Consider the following 18,445-nt stretch of genomic DNA (forward strand, 5'->3'; position numbering starts at 1 on the left):
TGTGTGGGGGGGCTTAGGGCTTAGGTCAACAAAGATGGAGTGTTTCCTCTTGTGAGTTGAAACCGAACGGTGTTGACAGATGTGATGGGTTTAACGCATTTAACCACGGGAACAAAACCTACACTGTCCAGAGCATCTGCCGCATGATGAAGATGATCATGGCTTTTGTCATGTGTGGATTTTGATACAGATTGATTAATATCTGTAAATATCTGTGCCATGTTTATATACAAATCCCACAACAAGCCTGGTCTCTAACTGACCTTAACCTAATGGTTATATACAAATCCCACTCCAAGCCTAGTCTCTAAATGACCTTAACCTAATTGCTGTTGTGTTTTCTTTTCTCCAACAGGAATGCATCCTGTCAGGCATCATGTCAGTGAAGGGGAAGAAGGTTCTGCACATGGACCGGAACTCCTACTATGGAGCCGAGAGCGCCTCCATCACGCCTCTTGAAGATGTAAGTTGCGACACGAGATGGTGGAGTACGGATGAGTATTGGAATTGGGACCTTTATAACAACATAATAACATCTGTTTGCTGTACGGTGAAAAGTGTTGACGCTTTCTGCCTACCTTGGCGAGTGCTTGATTGGATAGGTAGGTTGGTGTCGGGTGGGGAGTTAACTTTAACATCCACTGGGCTACTTTGGCAGTTTTACCAGCCATGAAGTGGAATAGAACCTCCAAGTGACAGTTGGTTACATGCCACAGTGGATAAGTAGGTTAAAAAATAACAACAAAATTAAGTGTTTTATGGGTATAAGGAGACAGATCATGTTTGGAAAGTCTAACCTAACAGAATGAACTGAAGTCAAATGAGTGCAGACAAGGCATCAAGATTCAAGATTCAAGATTTTTATTGTCACTCCATGGTACAAGTATCACGTGTGAAATTCTTGTGCTGTGGACTCCGTTTACGACATAGTACAAATAGGCAACAAGCAATGAGCAATAGGCAATAAGAAATAGGCATCAATAAGCAATACTAAGCAGCAATAGGCAATAAGGCAGAATAGCGATAAGACAAGTCAGTGGCTTATTCATTGCACATAGGTGCACATGTCATGTGCATACGTTAGACGTGTTCAGACATTTTAAATTCGACGTATTTGACATACAGTGCAAATAGCATGTACCTTATTAAACATACAATTAAACATTAGGCATTGTGCATACGTTAAGACGTGTTCAGACATTTTAAATTCGACGTATTTGACATACAGGTGCAAATAGCATGTACCTTGTTAAACATACAATTAAACATTAGGCATACATAATGGTAGCAGCTGCAGTACGGTACGGTACGACTACTACACTATTTGTGTATGTTAAGGAGTCTCGTGGCCTGCGGGAAGAAACTGTTCCTCAAGCGATTTGTGCGTGCTTTTGGAACCCTGTATCTCCTCCCTGAGGGTAGCAGGGAGAACAGGCTGTTGTGGGGATGGTTTGTGTCTTTGATGATCTTCAGGGACTTCCTGAGGCACCGCTGGTTATACAGTTCATGCAGTTCTGGCAACTCGTCTCCTGTTACGTGCTGGGCCGCGCGCCTCACCCTCCGTAGCGCCCTGCGGTCCATGGTGGTACAGTTCCCGTACCAGGCGGTGAAGCAGCCAGTCAGCAGGCTTTCAATGGTGCCTCTGTAGAAGTCCCTGAGGATTTCTTTCCTTAGCCCAAATTTCTTCAGGCGCCTGAGTCCGTGTATTCGCTGTTGGGCCTTTTTGACCACAGTGGCGGTGTGGCCGGCCCAGGTCAGGTCCTGGTGGATGTTGACTCCCAGGTACTTAAAGCTGTCCACCCTTTCCACCACTGTGCCGTTGATGGTGATTGGGGGGTGTGCGCCCCCCCCTCTCCTGTAGTCCACAATGATCTCCTTGGTCTTGGAGACGTTCAGAGAGAGGTGGTTGTCCTGGCACCATTGTTCCAGGACCCCCACCTCCTCTCTGTAGGCCATCTCGTCGCCCCCCGAGATCAGCCCCACGACTGCTGTGTCGTCTGCAAACTTCACGATGGTGTTTGAAGTTTGAGTCGCCACGCAGTCGTGGGTGTAGAGGTCGTACCAGAAGGGGCTGGAGACGCACCCCTGGGGCGCTCCTATGCTGATGGTCAGTGGGGAGGAGGTGAGGTTGCCCACCCTCACCACCTGGCGGCGGTCTGTCAGGAAGTCCAGGATCCAGTCGCACATTGCTGTGTTTAGTCCCAGATCCTTGAGCTTGCGTACCAGCCTGGAGGGTACTATGGTGTTGAATGCTGAGCTGTAGTCCACGAACAGCATTCTTACATAGGTGTCCTTCCCCTCCAGGTGGGACAGGGCGGTGTGGAGCACGTGTGCTACTGCATCTGCTGTGCTCCTGTTGGGGCGGTATGCAAACTGTAGCGGGTCGTGGTCCGGGGGGAGTGTGGGGCGGATCTTTGATATGACCAGCTTTTCAAGGCACTTGCTGGCTATTGGCGTGAGGGCTATTGGGCGCCAGTCGTTGAGGCTGGTCACTTTTTGCTGTTTGGGAATGGGGATGATTGTTGCTGCCTTGAAGCAGGAGGGAACTCGTCGGAGGGAGAGAGACTGGTTGAAGATGTCTGTGTATACGGCTGCCAGCTGGTGGGCGCTAGGGGTGTCAAAAATAATCGATTATACGATGCATCGCGATGCGGACGTGCACGATTCTGCATCGATTAACAAATATCAAAAATCGATTATTAAAAAAAAAAAATTTTTTTTTTTATAATCAAATAAAATAGAATGTAAGTACGGTACATGCAGTTGTTTATTTTAATTATGGATCATAATACAATGCAATTCCAAATGCACTTTTATTTTAAAAGTAGCCACACAGTGAGAAAAAAGAAAGTGAGAAAAAATAAATCATGTATTGCGGAAAAAGTGATGCATCGATTTAAGATGCATCGTGATGCATCGTTTAATCGAATCGAATCGAATCGTTGACAGATGAATCGTAATCGAATCGAATCGGGAGGCCAGTGAAGATTCACAGCCCTAGTGGGCGCAGGCCTTGAGGACCCGCCCGGGGATGCCGTCCGGGCCGGCCGCCTTGCGTGGGTTGATACCAAGGGGCAAACCCGCCCCCTTTCTCCTGAAGACGCGGAAGTCTTTATTTAAGGTGTAATTCCTCAAATGGCCACTTGAGGCAGGGCTCAGTAGTCCCGTTGTTCCTGTTTAAATGCCCCACTTCTAACTGTAATTAAACATATTACAGCCCGGTCCTCAACACGGTTTTGGTCTATATAGCTGATTTCACCTTTTCATAACATGTGTGGGGGGGTGATATATTTGGGAACTTGCCCGTTTACATTTGATAAGGGTTTAAAGTTATGCATAATTGAAGGCGTGCCGAGTGAGTGAGCGCTGCTCTGCTGGAGAAGAGCCTGGTGACGCGAGGTTAGCTCTGCTGCCACAGCACAGCCCAGCCTGTTTGCTACACGGCCATCACGGTCCACGGGCACCACAGAGCTGCACCGCAAGTTATGTGGACTGCTGACCCGAACCACCAACCGTTGATAATTACAGTACGGGTCCGAGGGATTTGAAACAAAGCGTTCTGGGCACAACTGGTCGTGACATCAATCTGTACCAGATGGCCGATGTCTATTTGGAGGTTTTTAAGGAAGGGTAGGCTACTGTGGCTAAAGGCTAATTTTGTGGTGTTGCTGTCTTTTTGTCAATATTATACAGTAAATATGTTTTCTTGCGATGCAGTTGGTTGTATTAACCGTACCTCAAAGAAAGGTGGTTTCCACTTTTTTCGGTGAGTGAATGAAGTCGGTGGTCACTGCTAACGTTGTACCATGGACTGTATACATTCTGTGCTAATAATGCTAGCATGCTAACATCCTTTTCACACACACACTGAATATACCGAAATGCTAGATTTGATCATGGACTTAACGCTAATGTTAATCAAAAACGGCCGCACTCATAACGGTAAGGTGTGTTTGACCTAATTGAAATATTAACGTTAATGCCCTCACATTTCAGCGTGGTTACAGATAAACCTATTTAACGCTAGCTAGCTACATGTGAATGTCATGACCTAGTGAGCGTAGTATTATACTGTATATTATACATAATCCAGATGTAACCTAGCTATAGCTAGACGTTAAGAGGTTAGCGTGAATGCGACTGAGAACTGACATTACTGGCTTGATATCATATTCCAGATGCAACCTAGCTAGATAAGCTCCACACTGCACAATCAAATGTATCAAGCCTTGATATCATATTCCAGATCCAACCTAGCTACCTAGATGTTAAGAGGTAGGAATATACCGAAATGCTAGACTTGATCGTGGACTTAATGTTAATCAAAAACGGCCACACTCATAACGTTAAGGTGTGTTTGACCTAGCTAGAAATATTAACGTTAATGCACTCGCATTTCAGCGTGGTTACAGATGTAGCTGACCCTAGCTAGCTACAGTAGATTTTTGGAGGCTATAGCGTTAACGTGAATGTCATGACCTAGTGAGCGTAGTGTTATACTGTATATTATACATAATCCAGATCATATTCCAGATGCAACCTAGCTAGATGTTAAGATCCACACTGCTGTATGAGTATCAAGCCTTGATATCATATTCCAACGTGAATTCAGCTGAGGGGTTCGCTCCAGAACGAGACTGTTGCATTCAATATTTGTACACGTTACTGTGCAGTAGTTAGTGCAGGCTAGTTAATTGTTGGAAGTAAGGTTTTTGAATTATAAAAGGCTCACAGCACATGTTGTTTCTGACTTGGATTGATTAATCAAAATTTTCAAAATCTTTACTACTGTACTGTCCATTAATAGTGACATCAGGTGACAAGCTGAAATGTCAATTCTTATAGCAAATCTAGGTAAATTTCAGACTTTAACGTAGTGTCCTGTCTTGTCTGAAGTGAATACAAGTGACCTATATTTTTAAATCCTGTCTTTGAATAAAAGTTGTATATTGTGTTATACTTGAAAACCATGTCTCTGCTCCCTTATTTGTGTTCACAATTACAACAAATCTGTATGGTTTATCTGTTGGCATTAAACCGTGGTATTTCCTTGGGTGATATTCCATATTTGTCATTAAACCTAGCTGTTCACATCTGCATTTTCTACAAATTGGGCTAAATTTGCAATGATTTATCAAAGCCACGTGAGATATCACAAGTACTTTTATTAAAACACAAAACTAAATAAAATGCAAAGAGAGGTTTCCTTCTCTAACTATTGGTGTGTTCACAAAATATTTACACAATGAGATTTTTTATAAATAATCATCAATAACGTGGATAATGATGACATCTGCAGTTGCTGGACGAGAGACAGAAAACCAGTCCACTTGAAGGAGATCCACAAGACCTTGCAGCACGCCACAATGCCACACTCACCCAAGATAAACGCTGCTGTAGGGGTAAAAAAAAAAAAAAGATGTATGCTTCAGGGAATGATGTGAAAAAGTGACATAATGGGGTGGTTATACATTGATTCACAATCACGTTAATATTGTTTCACTAGCTAATATCTGGCCATAATTCTGCAATTGCCCACTATATGCTTAGTACATTATAATAGCGATAATATCAGATCAATCTTTGGTTAAACTTTTATTGTAGTTTAGTGTTAATTTAGCCTACCTCAACGTAACGTGAATGTGGAACGACGACTCTTCACCTCCTCACGGGCCCGACCGGAGCAAGGAGAACAGAAGTGGATGTAGCCTGTTAGCTAGCTTGCTAGCAGTCTGACCTAGCTTCAGTTAGCTTGAAGAGAACTGGCGTGTGACAAACACGCCCACGGCGTGGGCGTGTTTGCACTGGCGTGGGCGTGTTTGTCACCGCGTAAGATCACCCCCATAGGTTATGCTAATCGGTGCTCATCTCACGCTCCACCCTCTCAACCCCCACCTTCGCACTAAAACCAAAATGGCAACGTCCAGTTCGTTTATGACTTGAACTCAATTCAGAAGAAGAAATTCAATGGGGTAACGACGTCCATATTTTTACAGTCTATGGTTGATACGCAGGAACGACCGGCACACTTCATCCTCAGTGATGGTGAGGGGGCGGTCTGTGGAGGGTGGGTGGTTAGGTGGGAATGGGGGGGGGGGGGTGGGGGGGAGGAAGGGGGGAGGGGAGGTGGTCGGGGGCGGGAGAGGAGGAGGGGTGGTGGGGGGGAGGGGAGGCGCTCTGGCAGAGGGGTCGAACCTAGCGTAGAACGCGTTGAGTTCGTCCGGTAGGGTGGGTGATGTGCTGGGGTTCTGTCGTTTCACCTCTTTGAAGTCTGTGGCAGCATGGAGCCCTCTCCACAGGTGTCTGGGGTTGTTAGTGTCCAATTTTGACTCCAGCTGCCTTCCATAATCTCTCCGTGCTATTTTTATAGCGGTCCGGAGGGCATATTGTGCCTGCTTGTATTGGTCTGTTGTGCCAGAGCTGAAGGCGGTGGTCCTGGCGTGAAGGGCAGCCCTGACGTCGCTGTTGACCCAGGGCTTTTGGTTCGGCATTATTTTGACTCTTTTTGTGGGGACTATGTCGTCGGTACACTTCTTTATGAAGCATGACACCGTATCTGCATACTCGCCCAGGTCTCCTGCAGCTTTGAACTCCTCCCACACCACTTGGTCAAAGCAGTCCCTCAGGATGTCGTCTGATTGGTCTGACCAGCAGTGGGCGGTTCGGAATGCTGGGGGTTGTTTTTTTAGTTTTTGTTGGTACCTGGGTACTAGTAGAATGGAGGCGTGGTCCGATTTGCCGAAAGGGGGGCGAGGGACGGCTTTGTAGCCATGGCGGATATTTGAGTAACATTTTGTCCAGTGTGTTACTGCCTCGCGTGGGGAAGTGAATGTGCTGGTACAACGTGTGCATTCTACCTCTCATCATGCATCAGGAAGTGGAATGAGATTTGTTCTGACTAGGGCTGCACGATATATCGTTTACACATCGTCATCGCGATGTGCGCATGCGCAATAGTCACATCGCAGGGCGTGCGATGTTAAAAGTAAATGAACTCGTCATTTTGCTTGATAAACTCTCACTTTAGGGGTAGCCTACTGAGTGAAATGCAGTCTCTCTCAAAGGTGAGAGATGCCCTACTACTGTACTCACTCATTTAGTGCTTAGCTTCAACACAACAAAATGGACAGAGAGCTAAATTGAATTATTTTTGCTTATGTTGCGTTGCTGACAGTAGCCCGTCGGATGTAAACGATGTGATTGCGTAGGCGGATGTGTCCACAGGTTGCAGCGCACTAGCAGGCTGGCTGCTGTAACTCTACATGTCTGTGGAGTGGAGATATTTACTCTTGAAACACCAACAAGCAAGACAGCAACATAATATAATGACAAGAAGGCTAAAGTGATTATTACTGAGAAGTTGTCCGTGTATCACCGCAGCTCTCTCTCCCCCTCAGGCTCTGATGATGCCAGGTCCTACACTGGAGCGTTTTTTTCGTGCGATTAATTCGCACGTCAATAATATTTTCCGAACCTATATCAGTCAATGCAACCGTGCATACCAACGGCGAAGTTTCGCCGAGCGTTTTTGCGGTGTTTATTTTTTCGAACCACGGTCGATTTTTCAGTAGTTCGCTTCCGACGTGTACACATCTGTGGCTGTGATTGACAGGTGGGTCAAAACTCGCATCGCAATTTCGTGCCGTATATTCGCTCTTGATGTGTAAGGACCTGGGTTGAGTTAATCATACATAGCGACTCATTTACACAAAACATTTCAGTGAAAATAAAAAGACAAGAGACATATCTTGGCAATTAAATGTATATTTATTACTTTTCACGAATGAATTGTTTGTCACCAGTGCTGCTACATGTGAATCGTCGTCTCTGTCTGTACTGCGGTGCGCTCCAAAACCGGAACTCCAGAGATGCGGAGTGTACCACTTGGTAGTTTCTGGAGGGGGTTTCCGGGGGGTCAGACCAAGTGTGTAAAGTGGCAGGGGTGTTTCATTGTTGATTTATTGAAACGGTAGATTCTGGCACTCAATATTAGGGGTGGGCAATATATCAATTGTATATCAATATTGTGATATGAGACTATATGGTCTTAGATGTTGGATATGGTAAAATATGGTGATGATACGGCATACATGTTGTCTTTCCCTGGCTTTAAAAGCTGCAGTACACTAAGTGAAATGTAGGCTAGTGACATTTTTAAAGTAGAATGTCATAACTCACTCACTTTTTCATGTATGTAAGTCATGGAAATCCATTGGTCAAAATGTGTATGAACCCTGATAGATGGTGCTCTGAGGCCTACCAGTAGGCCACAGCCCAGTGGTTGAGAAACATTAAAATACATAATTTCCCCTCCAATATCAGATGGACTCCTCTACAAAATCACCCAAATCAATCTAGAAGTATTATTTTCTTTAAAATAGAGCTATTCTGGTAATCTGGTGAAAATCTCTATTTTTTCATATCGCAATATATATCGCAGGGGCGGGGAATATCGCAATGTCAGTTTTTTCCAATATCGTGCAGCCCTAGTTCTGACTCCAAAATAAATCTCCAACCTAGCAGGATGACAGGTTACCAAAACTGCCCAGTATGCAGAATATCCACGGGGTCTTCAGAATTTCCACATTTGAGACCAAACTGTTACCATTGTACCATTTGTATCATTTTCAGCAGCATAAGTTCCCTCTATGGGTTAAAACCTGCTTTTTTTTGTGCCCTCAAATGAATGGGAGACTTGGTCCATCGTGACGTCACGGTGGTATTTGCGCATGCCCCACTCACGTGAAAAATTGTTTTTTTCCCCCATGTGATTAGTAGTTCACGCGGCGCGAGCCCTTTAACACATTGAGTGCCAGCCGTTTTTTCAATGCTGTAGGTAAGTTGTGCCAGGGGGGTTTTTGAGGATTCTGGCTCATTTTACAAGAGCCGAGGATTCTTTTCTGTTAAGACTTCGTGAACACCAATCATCTAAAAAGAACTAATAGAATGTGTGCTTTCTCTGTCTAAAAGAGTTAGTTTGTAGAGTTAGTAGTTATGTAGATATTAGCCGTTGAATACAGCATGGTTTCAGCGTCTGAGAAGGAAAGCTGAGAAAAATGCAGTTTTGTGAAATTCAATCAAACAGGCAGAACAGTCACTTTAACCATTTATTTTTGGCACCAGTGAGACATCAGACATCTGAACAATAGTTGTTTTCAATAATGGAGGAATAATACAATAATAAAATAAATAAATGTCAAAATAAATACAAAACAAGAGCAGACCACAGGTCACTCAGCTTTTTTTTTTTTTTATAGTTTTTTTTTTTTTATAGGTTTTTTCGGTTAGTGATCAAACCGGTTTGGGCTCGTACACCGAATCCAGAACTGCTCCAAAATGTAATGGGTACTTCCTTGGCCCATGTTACACCCATCCACAAAGTTACCGTAAATTCCGGACTATAAGCCGCACCGGTGTATAAGCCGCACCTGCAAAGTTGACTATTTTTTTCTTATATAAGCCGCACCGGACTATAAGCCGCGGGTGTTTTAATGGTATTTTTTTATTTTTTTTTATTGTGTTTTAATGTTTAATTAGGGTTCATGCACAGAGGGGATTGTCAGGAAAGAGATGGCTGTTTGAGGAAGCTCCCATTTATTAACATTTCAACAAAACAACATAACACAACACCACCTGTGTTGTTTTTTACAGTGCACACAGTGTCATACAGTGTCATACAGTGTGGTGAAAAGAGGGCAAGAGAGGAAATTAAAACTTATTATAGTTATATATGATTTATAGTTAGAAAGAGTGCTAAAAAAGAGATTTTTTTTTTATTTTTTTTTATTTTTTTGAAAAAATCCATAGATAAGCCGCACCGTTATATAAGCCGCAGGGGCCAAAAAAGCCCAAAAAACGGGAAAAAAGGTGCGGCTTATAGTCCGGAATTTACGGTACATGAAAATCGGCAGGTACTTTTTATGTATTCCTGCTAGCTAGCAAACAATCAAACAAAGAGCAAAAACAATCCCTGGCAGGTTTTTTTTTTTTACGACCCATGCCTACTCAGCGCCGCTGAGCAAGGTTCTTGTCTGAGTGGTACTCCTCATAGCAGCTACCCCTGTGTAATGAGACCCTACATTTGACACACATGTAGCGTGTCTCTCTTCTAAGATCTTTCTTTGCACAAATGCTACACCTCCTCGTTGGGGCATCTTTTTTGGGTGTGGCTGGTATGAGGACCATTACATGGCCCGCTAGATTGACCTCCAGCCTGCATTGAGGGTCCAGGTATGGTCGCCGGGGCATGGTTGCAGGTTGGTCACTGCCCCCCGCCCCCACCTCCTCCCCGCCACCCCCCACCTCCTCCCCGCCAGCCCCCACCTCCTCCCCGCCAGCCCCCACCTCCTCCCCGCCACCCCCCACCACAGGTCTGGTCCATGCACCGACAACACTCAGGATGAAATCCAGCAATGTTTCACACTTTCTCTGGCGTTTAGCTGGGTGTTTAGCTTTGTACAGAACAAAGGCGTTATAAAAAGAGATCTGAAACATGTACATGACAAATTTGAAGGGCCACCTGGATGTCTTCCTGGCAAACGGATAGTACGCGATGTTCTGGTCCAATCTGTCGACCCCATTCATGTACTTGTTGTAGTCTACAACACACTTGGGTTTTGTGTGTGGGACCCTCTCTGCTGCCTTTCTGCCTGACCTGCACCGTCTCCATCGTGTCGTCGTGCAGAGTGGAAACCATTTTCACGATTCTTTTATCTCGCCAGGCCAGAACCATGGTGCCACCATTGTGGCGCATGACCGTTTCCCCCAGCTTCACGGTGTGGTTGGTGACCATGGTAGCAGGTGGCTCGCCCCTGTTCCTCCTCAGAGTGCCACAGACATGTGTCTGACACTCCAGCAGCTGTGCACACATTGAAACAGAGTTGTAGTAGTTGTCCATGTATAGGTGGTAACCCTGCCCTGCCAAGTCCCCGAGGAGGAACTCCACCGTCTCGCCTAGGGTGGACCGCTCACCACAGTACGGCTTCATGCTGTAGCAGTAACCTGTCTGGGAGTCACAGAGGATGTAGGACTTTATCCCATACTTTATGGGTTTCTGTGGGTTGTACACTTTGAAGGCCAACCGCCCACGCCACAGGAGCATCCCCTCATCAATACTGATGTTTTGACTCGGTGTGAACATGGCTCTGAACTTTTCTAACAGGTCGTTCAAAACTGGCCGGACCTTGAACAACTTGTCTGCACCATCAACATCAAAATTGTTACTGAAATGGAGGAATCGTGTTAGCAGTTGAAAGCGGTTGCGAGACATGGTTTTGTTGAAGTGGGGGGTAGCAGTCAGTTCATTTGTGGACCAGTACATGGCCAGTTTAGGCTTCTGGACGATCCCAGTGAGGAAGTATAGTCCCAAGAAGCTCTTGAGTTCTGCCACTGTAGTGTCCTTCCACCTCCCAAGCCTTGAATGTGGCAGAGCCTCACTGACCTGACTGATGCACTGGTGTGCATACAAGTTAGTTTGGACTACAATGGCCTGGAGCAGCTCATCGTCCAGGAAGAGCTGAAAGAAGTCAACTGGTTTAGCAGCAGCACCACCACTATGAGGACCCGGTTCTGCTGTGAAGGGGATGTGGGTTGGCTCCCAGTCAACGTCACTCCAGCCTGGACCTGCAGGCCGTTTCCCACTTCCAGCTCCACTGCCACAATCTGCAAATTATAGAAATACATAATTACCATAAAATAGTGTTTTTTATATGTGTGGTACTGAATGCTGGCTGGAACCTGTGATGTGAAAATAAACCTGATTCTGAAGTGTGCTCTTACCCATTTTCCTGGCACCAGAGGCTGTGGCACCAGTACCGCTACAGCTGGCTGCTACAGGCTCATCTTCAGACTGTTCAGAGTCTGAAATAAAGTAAAATGAATTGACTGACTGCTGGCTTTTGTATAGTCATAGTAATTACATTTCCACAAGTTACACAAGTCATCTCAAACATCGTCTTACCACTGCTCTCTGGAGCTTCGCTCCTCGACGGGGCCCACTCCTCCTCAGAATCCTCCGCGTCTGGAGAAGACGTGAGGTCACTCGACTCGGACTCAGTCAGCCCTGCAGCCGCAGCCGCGACATGCAGAGGCTCACCCCGTTCATCATCCGAGACCTCGGAATCGGTCTCCGGCACAAGCTCGTTTCGGACGGAAAAGAAATCCAGCAGTGATCTCTGATCGGCCGATCGCTTGCGTGTGGCCGCCGAAGACCGCTTGCGTTTGGCCGGCATGGCACAAACACGCCACCCGCTCCCAACTAAACTGAAATAAAACAACTACTGCTACGACTAGATCAAACTGAACTGAAATAAGGCTAATCTACCGGCTACCAACTCGATCAAACTGAACTAGAATAAACTGAACTAGAATAAAGGCTAAATACTAAAATGAACTGACGCTAACGCTAAATGTGCTAAGCTAACTACAATGAACACTAACTGTAACTACCCGCTAACTAAGTATCTAAACTAAGTCTACTATAAAGACTATACTAAACACTACTACTGTACTAACAACTAACAAACTAAATCAACTACGCTAACCAACTCGCTCTAAATCTGACGCTAAATTGCTGAAATTCTCTATGTATAAATCGCTATGTAATGCTGTCTCGCTCTGTATCTCAAACTTACCTACTACCCACGCTGATCAAAGGAGCCCGCCTTCCTTATATAGAAATCTTTGTTAGAGTACTTCCGGGGCAGCGGGAGAGGTCGGATCCACATTCACATATTGCCCAAGGGCGCCAGCTAGTGGAAACCACTGAAAAAGCTGTAAGACGAGATATCTCGTCTTTGGCACTCAACGGTTGGATTATGTAAGACGAGATATCTCGTCCTTGGCACTCAACGTGTTAAGAGCAATGCATCCATGGGTAATCGCCTACTGTGGCTAACATTAGCCGCTAGTTAGTTATGTTACATGGCAGTAAAACGCCACTGGATGACCAAATTGATAGAACTTTTAACCATTTCGAGTAACACTGTTTCCATACGGATCACCAGCGTTAGTTTGTTGTTTATAACGTGGCTATATCTGCCCCTAGACGCGGGGGAAACATGGACAATCTCCTTCTAAAGAGATAATTATGGTGGATTGACTTTTTGGGCACCATGACACCTATTGGACTCAATGAGGACTTTGATGTCAGGCCTTACTTGTGAGACCTCTGTGCTGTACTCATATTCCAGTTGTTTTTTGCCTTTTATTTCCTTTTGATACAAGACTATATGGATGAATGTTCTCTGTGAGATACTTAGAGGGCCGAGCTGATTGACGGCGTCCATTTCTAAAAAGAAATGTTAAAAAAAAATGTTCTAAAATATGTTGTGCAAATATACTGTGCAGTGATTGCTGTGTAGAGCTATTGTATGTTCATTTGGAGAGCTGAATAGGTTCTGCCACCATTTTCCTTTTCCTTAGAATGTTTATGCTTTGTGAAACTGCTCTGAAGATTGTACCTGGGTCTGCCTCCACACCACTAGGTGGAGACAAAGACCCATGAAAATGCTATTTAAGCACTTCCTTGTAAATGTATTTTTCACTTGACACTGACGAAGGCCCGAACCAGGCCGAAACTGTTTGTCTTAATAAATGTCCGCCACGGGAGCTATCTAAAAAATTGTGTTGCGAGCCCTTTTTTTCGTTTATAACGTGGCTATATTCATAACGTTTTCTATGATGTCTATCTCGGATACACTGAGAATACTGGGAGGCGGGCCATAGCATGTCTGTCGATTTGATTTGACAGTTCTGGGCACTGGCATTGGCGTTGGCCAATCCTGGCGTGTTCCACCCCCAAATCGATTGTGTTCTGGCGCAAAGCGAGTGGGTTTCAGGACGAAACAGTCTCGAGCCATTTACGTTATCTTTAGAGCAATATTCCTGGAATGCAAGTTTAACTAAACAGTTACATGTCCTCTGCATTCTACATCAAATGAAGACATTACGGGTTGTTTTATTTTGTATGTTACATACTTATTGGCCAAGATATGTTAGTTTATGGGCTAGGAATTCTGCCAGCTAAAGAAGGGAGTATAGGCGGCCATCTTGCCTGCAGAGTTTTCAAATCAAGTAGAATACCGTTTTGCAAGAAATCTGGGGGGGGTCAGTTCCCCTTTAAGAATGCCATGGCCCACTTTGAAATCTGAAAATCTTCTGGGACCCACCCAACCCTTTAATCACAACTATGATTAACACACGAGACTAAAGGTTCTTGCACACAGAGTCCGAATTGTTCGCTGCGTTTTTTTAATCCGTCATCCGAAAAAAACACGTCACGCACAGATACCTTGCACACTGAGTCCGATGCGTTAATTATCCAATATTCGTTGCGAAGATTCGCAACGAAAAGAAAACTACCGCGATCCTATTGATCCACAACTGGCAGTGTGTCTGTGTGGCTCTCTGTCTCTCTCCTCCCTCCCCCCCCCTTCCCCATACACACACACACACACACACACACACACACCGCGTCCCGCATTCCAAGCTGGTCTGCAATCACCCGGCACATTCTGTCTTTTAATTCCGAATCTCTGTATTCCTGCTTTGCCATAAAATGCTTTGTGCTGGGAGACGAACTGAATTAACTTCTCAGATGCCATTTTTCATTGTGAATAGCAACACTACGGCAGCTCTGGGTGGTCAAACACCTGTCAAAACGATTTCATGGATGCGGAAAAACGCAGAAAATCGAACCTCGTCCGAAAACTTAAATGACGGACGTAATTGTCGGACTCGGTGTGTCAATGATGATTGACACAAATGAGGTCGTATTTTTATTTTTTTCGTGCGTCAATTTCGGACGAAAAAACGGACTCTATGTGCAAGGACCTTCAGATGATGTATTTCCCTATATGTTTTTTATATTATATATTTTTTACTTCATTAACAGAGCATGCGGACTTGGACATAAGGGAAATTAATAATCCATCCACATTAGGGATGGGCATTTTGAATCAATCCATAATCGAAATTCTGGAAAATTAACGATCAATTATCGATTATCGGTAGCGTAATAAATAATAATATGCTGTAGCCATTAGGAAGCTCTTCCTAAAATAAAACCACATGATCAATGAAACTCCAGAACACTGTTGTTGCTGTGTGGACCACTGGTATCACCCCAACCCCATGCTGTCATACCCATCCAACCACACACATGCTGTGTGGACCACAGGTATCACCCCAGCCCCATGCTGGCATACCCATCCAACCACACACATGCTGTGTGGACCATAGGGCTGCCCTCGACCAAAGATTATCCTGGTCGACCAGAAATCGACCACAGCTCCAACCAATCGATTGGTCGAAAAGGGGTCTAAAAAAAACCCGCACTATACCCGATAGCTGATCATTATAAATAAAAGCTATTTGCAGTGTTGTAACATTACCGGAATGGACAGACTGAGCGTGACATGCAACACCTGGCCACCTGCTCAGTTCAGAGAAAGCCTGCGCGATGGTTATGTAACGTTAGCACTTAGTACACGGGGCATGGTTAATTAGTTGGTAGAAAGAATAGCTAGATAGCTTTTGCGATTTATTCCAGTAACAGCTTACAACAGTCTGTCTAACATTACCTGAGTTGGAGTGTATGTATCAACTGTGAACTGTGAGTGAAAGCGGCTGGATGTCCAGTCTCACTGATGACTCAGTCTCATCTCATAAGGTGCGTACTGCGCTCGTTAACAGGCAGCTTGTTAAGAGCTGATGGCTGAAACGTGTCCATTGTTTGCGCTGATAGCTGAGCCATTTAATTGTTAATTCCATCACTCTGCTGGTTCCTCACCTTTCTGCTAAAACTGTCGTTGACCGTCTCTAGCCTGGATCACTCCCTGTGTGCTTCTAGAAAAGGTCCGTGTTGCAACTTGCTTCCGTGGTAGGGGTGGGGGGAAAAATCGATACACCACAGTATCGCGATATTTTGCCTGACGATATTGTATCGATATTTGGACGCCAAGTATCGATATTGCATGCCAGGCCACCGGGCTACTATAAACTTTAGTTCCAAGGCCAGCAGTAAACAAACGGTAGCATATTTTCATTTTGTTTTAACAGTAACAGTTTTGTCATAACAGTAATTTACAAATTCCCCAGTTACTGAATGGGCTGCACAAGATGTTTTGTGTAAGTGAAGTGAAGTTGCAAAAACTACATAAGTACAGTAGTCCACACACACATCCAGTTAAGGTGGACTGTAAGTAGACTGTAACAAACAGTTCAGTTTGTCAGGTGCATGCAACTATGACATGACTTTATGAAAGTTGTTGGTCTGTCTACTTGACAATGTTGCTGCAATAAAATGGTTGAAGTCAGATGTACAGACTGAAAAATGGTTCTTATATAAACCAGATGTTGACAAAGTTTTCCTTTGGGGACATCATTTGCAGTTGAAAAAGTAAGAAATCGAAATATATCGAAATATCGCAATATTCAATATATCGCAATATCGATATATCGCAATATCGAAAATATCGCAGTATCGCAATACTATCGTATCGTGACTCAAGTATCGTTTCAGTATCGTATCGTGGGCATCTGGTGATTCCCACCCCTATTCCGCGGCACGCTACTTCGTTCCGGATCGCTTTTATTTTTATGAAATTGAATTTGTCCTATGAAATTATTAACAACAGCGATTGCTCGACCAACGTGAATCTCGTCGACCAAGAGCACGTCGACCAAACAATCGGCCAATCGACCTGGAGGGGGCAGCCCTAGTGGACCACAGGTAACACCCCGGCCCCATGCTGTCATACACACCCAACCACACACACACACACACACACACACAGTGTGGATCACAGGTATCACCCTGGCCCCATGCTGTCATACCCACGCAACCACACTGTCCACATAGGGTTGTTTATGCATCCTGTTTTCTGTAAAGCACTTCGTGACACGTTGTTAAAGTGCTCCATAAATAATAAATGAACCTGACTTGTGTTGACCAGCCACAGTGGTTGGACACGTTCACTCCTTCAGGGATAGAAATTCTCATTAATTTCCTGACAAAATGGCCGGCAGAGTGAACAAACATTTCAGTCCCCACCCTAAACGTAGCAGCAGCGTTGAGCTGATGGCTGCCTGGTGTAAGTTAGCATCTTGGCTGTAGCCTGTGAGTCGTGTCTAACGTTCTGTCTCTCCCTACAGCTGTACAAGCGCTTCAACCTCCCCGGCAGCCCTCCTGAGACCATGGGGAAGGGCCGGGATTGGAACGTGGACCTCGTCCCCAAGTTCCTCATGGCCAATGGTAAACAACAATCACCCAACTCCTTGCTTTATGTGCATCTTGTGGCTGCAAACCCAAAATCAGTTTCTGTCATGTTTCTCCCAGGCGGCAAGCTCAGGGTTGGACAGATGAAGCCTATGGGGAAGTGATAAAATCTGTAGTTCCTCCACTTAACGTTGTCTCCAAAAGCAAGTCAGTCCCCAAGTCAGTTCACCCCATGTTAAAATGCCAGACTTTAGAACAGGATTAAACATGTTTACAGCCTGGTTCAAAAAATGGTTTTCGTGTCTATAGCTAATTTCACCTTTCATGACAACTGTACAGCCCAACGGGGGGGTGACTTTTTTAAATATAATTCAGCCATTTAGAGTAAAATAGACGATAGAAAAGACTGTTTTGGGCGTGATTGACAGATCGCCTGTCCAGTGATTGCGCAGCTTGCTGATCACGGACCAATAGCAGGCGGAGCTGTGGCTCTGTGGGAAACCCCTGGTCTCGCACGAGCTATGCAGAACCCCAAGATGGTGATGATGGCCACATGCCCATACTCTGGACTTCAAAACAGAAGTCCACGGTGGCGCAGTGGTAGCGCTGTCGCCTCACAGCAAGAAAGGTCCTGGGTTCGATTTCCCCCTGGGACGCTGAGGGTGTGTCCCCATTCCCATGTCCTCAGTGCCTACGGTCCAGGTGGGCTCGTCAAAAGAGCCTTTCTGTGGCTGCATTCCGTTCCACAGGGGACTTCACACTGTATTCCCTACTCCCGGCTCTGTGCTCAGGGAATGTCGGTTAAGGGAACTTCCCTCGACAAAATTCCTCTATTCTGAACACCCTGTCAACTGTGCGTCGCCCTGTGGTGACTGCTGCTACATTGATAGCCGATCATGTATGTAATATTAATATAAAACAAAAACCCATGTTGTTCTATTGAACTGTATGGCACCTGTGAATAAAAGTGATTTGATTATTTACAAGATGCATGGTGTCATTCCTAAAAGAGATTGTTTGCAGATTGTGTTTATTTTTGTTTTATGCAGATTGCTATGTAATATTATGTTGATTATTTACCGAATAATATTATGTAATATTAATATCGTGAACTTAGATGAGATTAATTCTTAATTATGAATGGTGCCCGATGGGTCTCACGCACCTGTTGTCACCGCGGGAAACGAGCTGCTCGGCAGTGAGGTGCAATGACTGATGGGAAATCTT

The 18,445-nt window shown here is 45.0% G+C and overlaps 1 protein-coding gene across 1 annotated transcript in view; it reads left to right on the forward strand.

The window, feature by feature from the left end:
- Positions 1-18,445, forward strand: part of gdi2 (GDP dissociation inhibitor 2) — a 68,925-nt gene that overhangs the window by 35,206 nt on the left and 15,274 nt on the right. Inside the window, exons 2-3 of the mRNA XM_083653599.1 lie at positions 356-463; positions 17,155-17,254. Of these exons, the coding sequence (XP_083509725.1) occupies positions 356-463; positions 17,155-17,254 (208 nt within the window). The remainder of the gene's footprint in view (positions 1-355; positions 464-17,154; positions 17,255-18,445) is intronic.

The sequence above is a fragment of the Poromitra crassiceps genome (genome assembly GCF_964638095.1).
Source record: "Poromitra crassiceps genome assembly, chromosome: 2".
In the NCBI taxonomy this organism is placed as follows: domain Eukaryota; kingdom Metazoa; phylum Chordata; class Actinopteri; order Beryciformes; family Melamphaidae; genus Poromitra; species Poromitra crassiceps.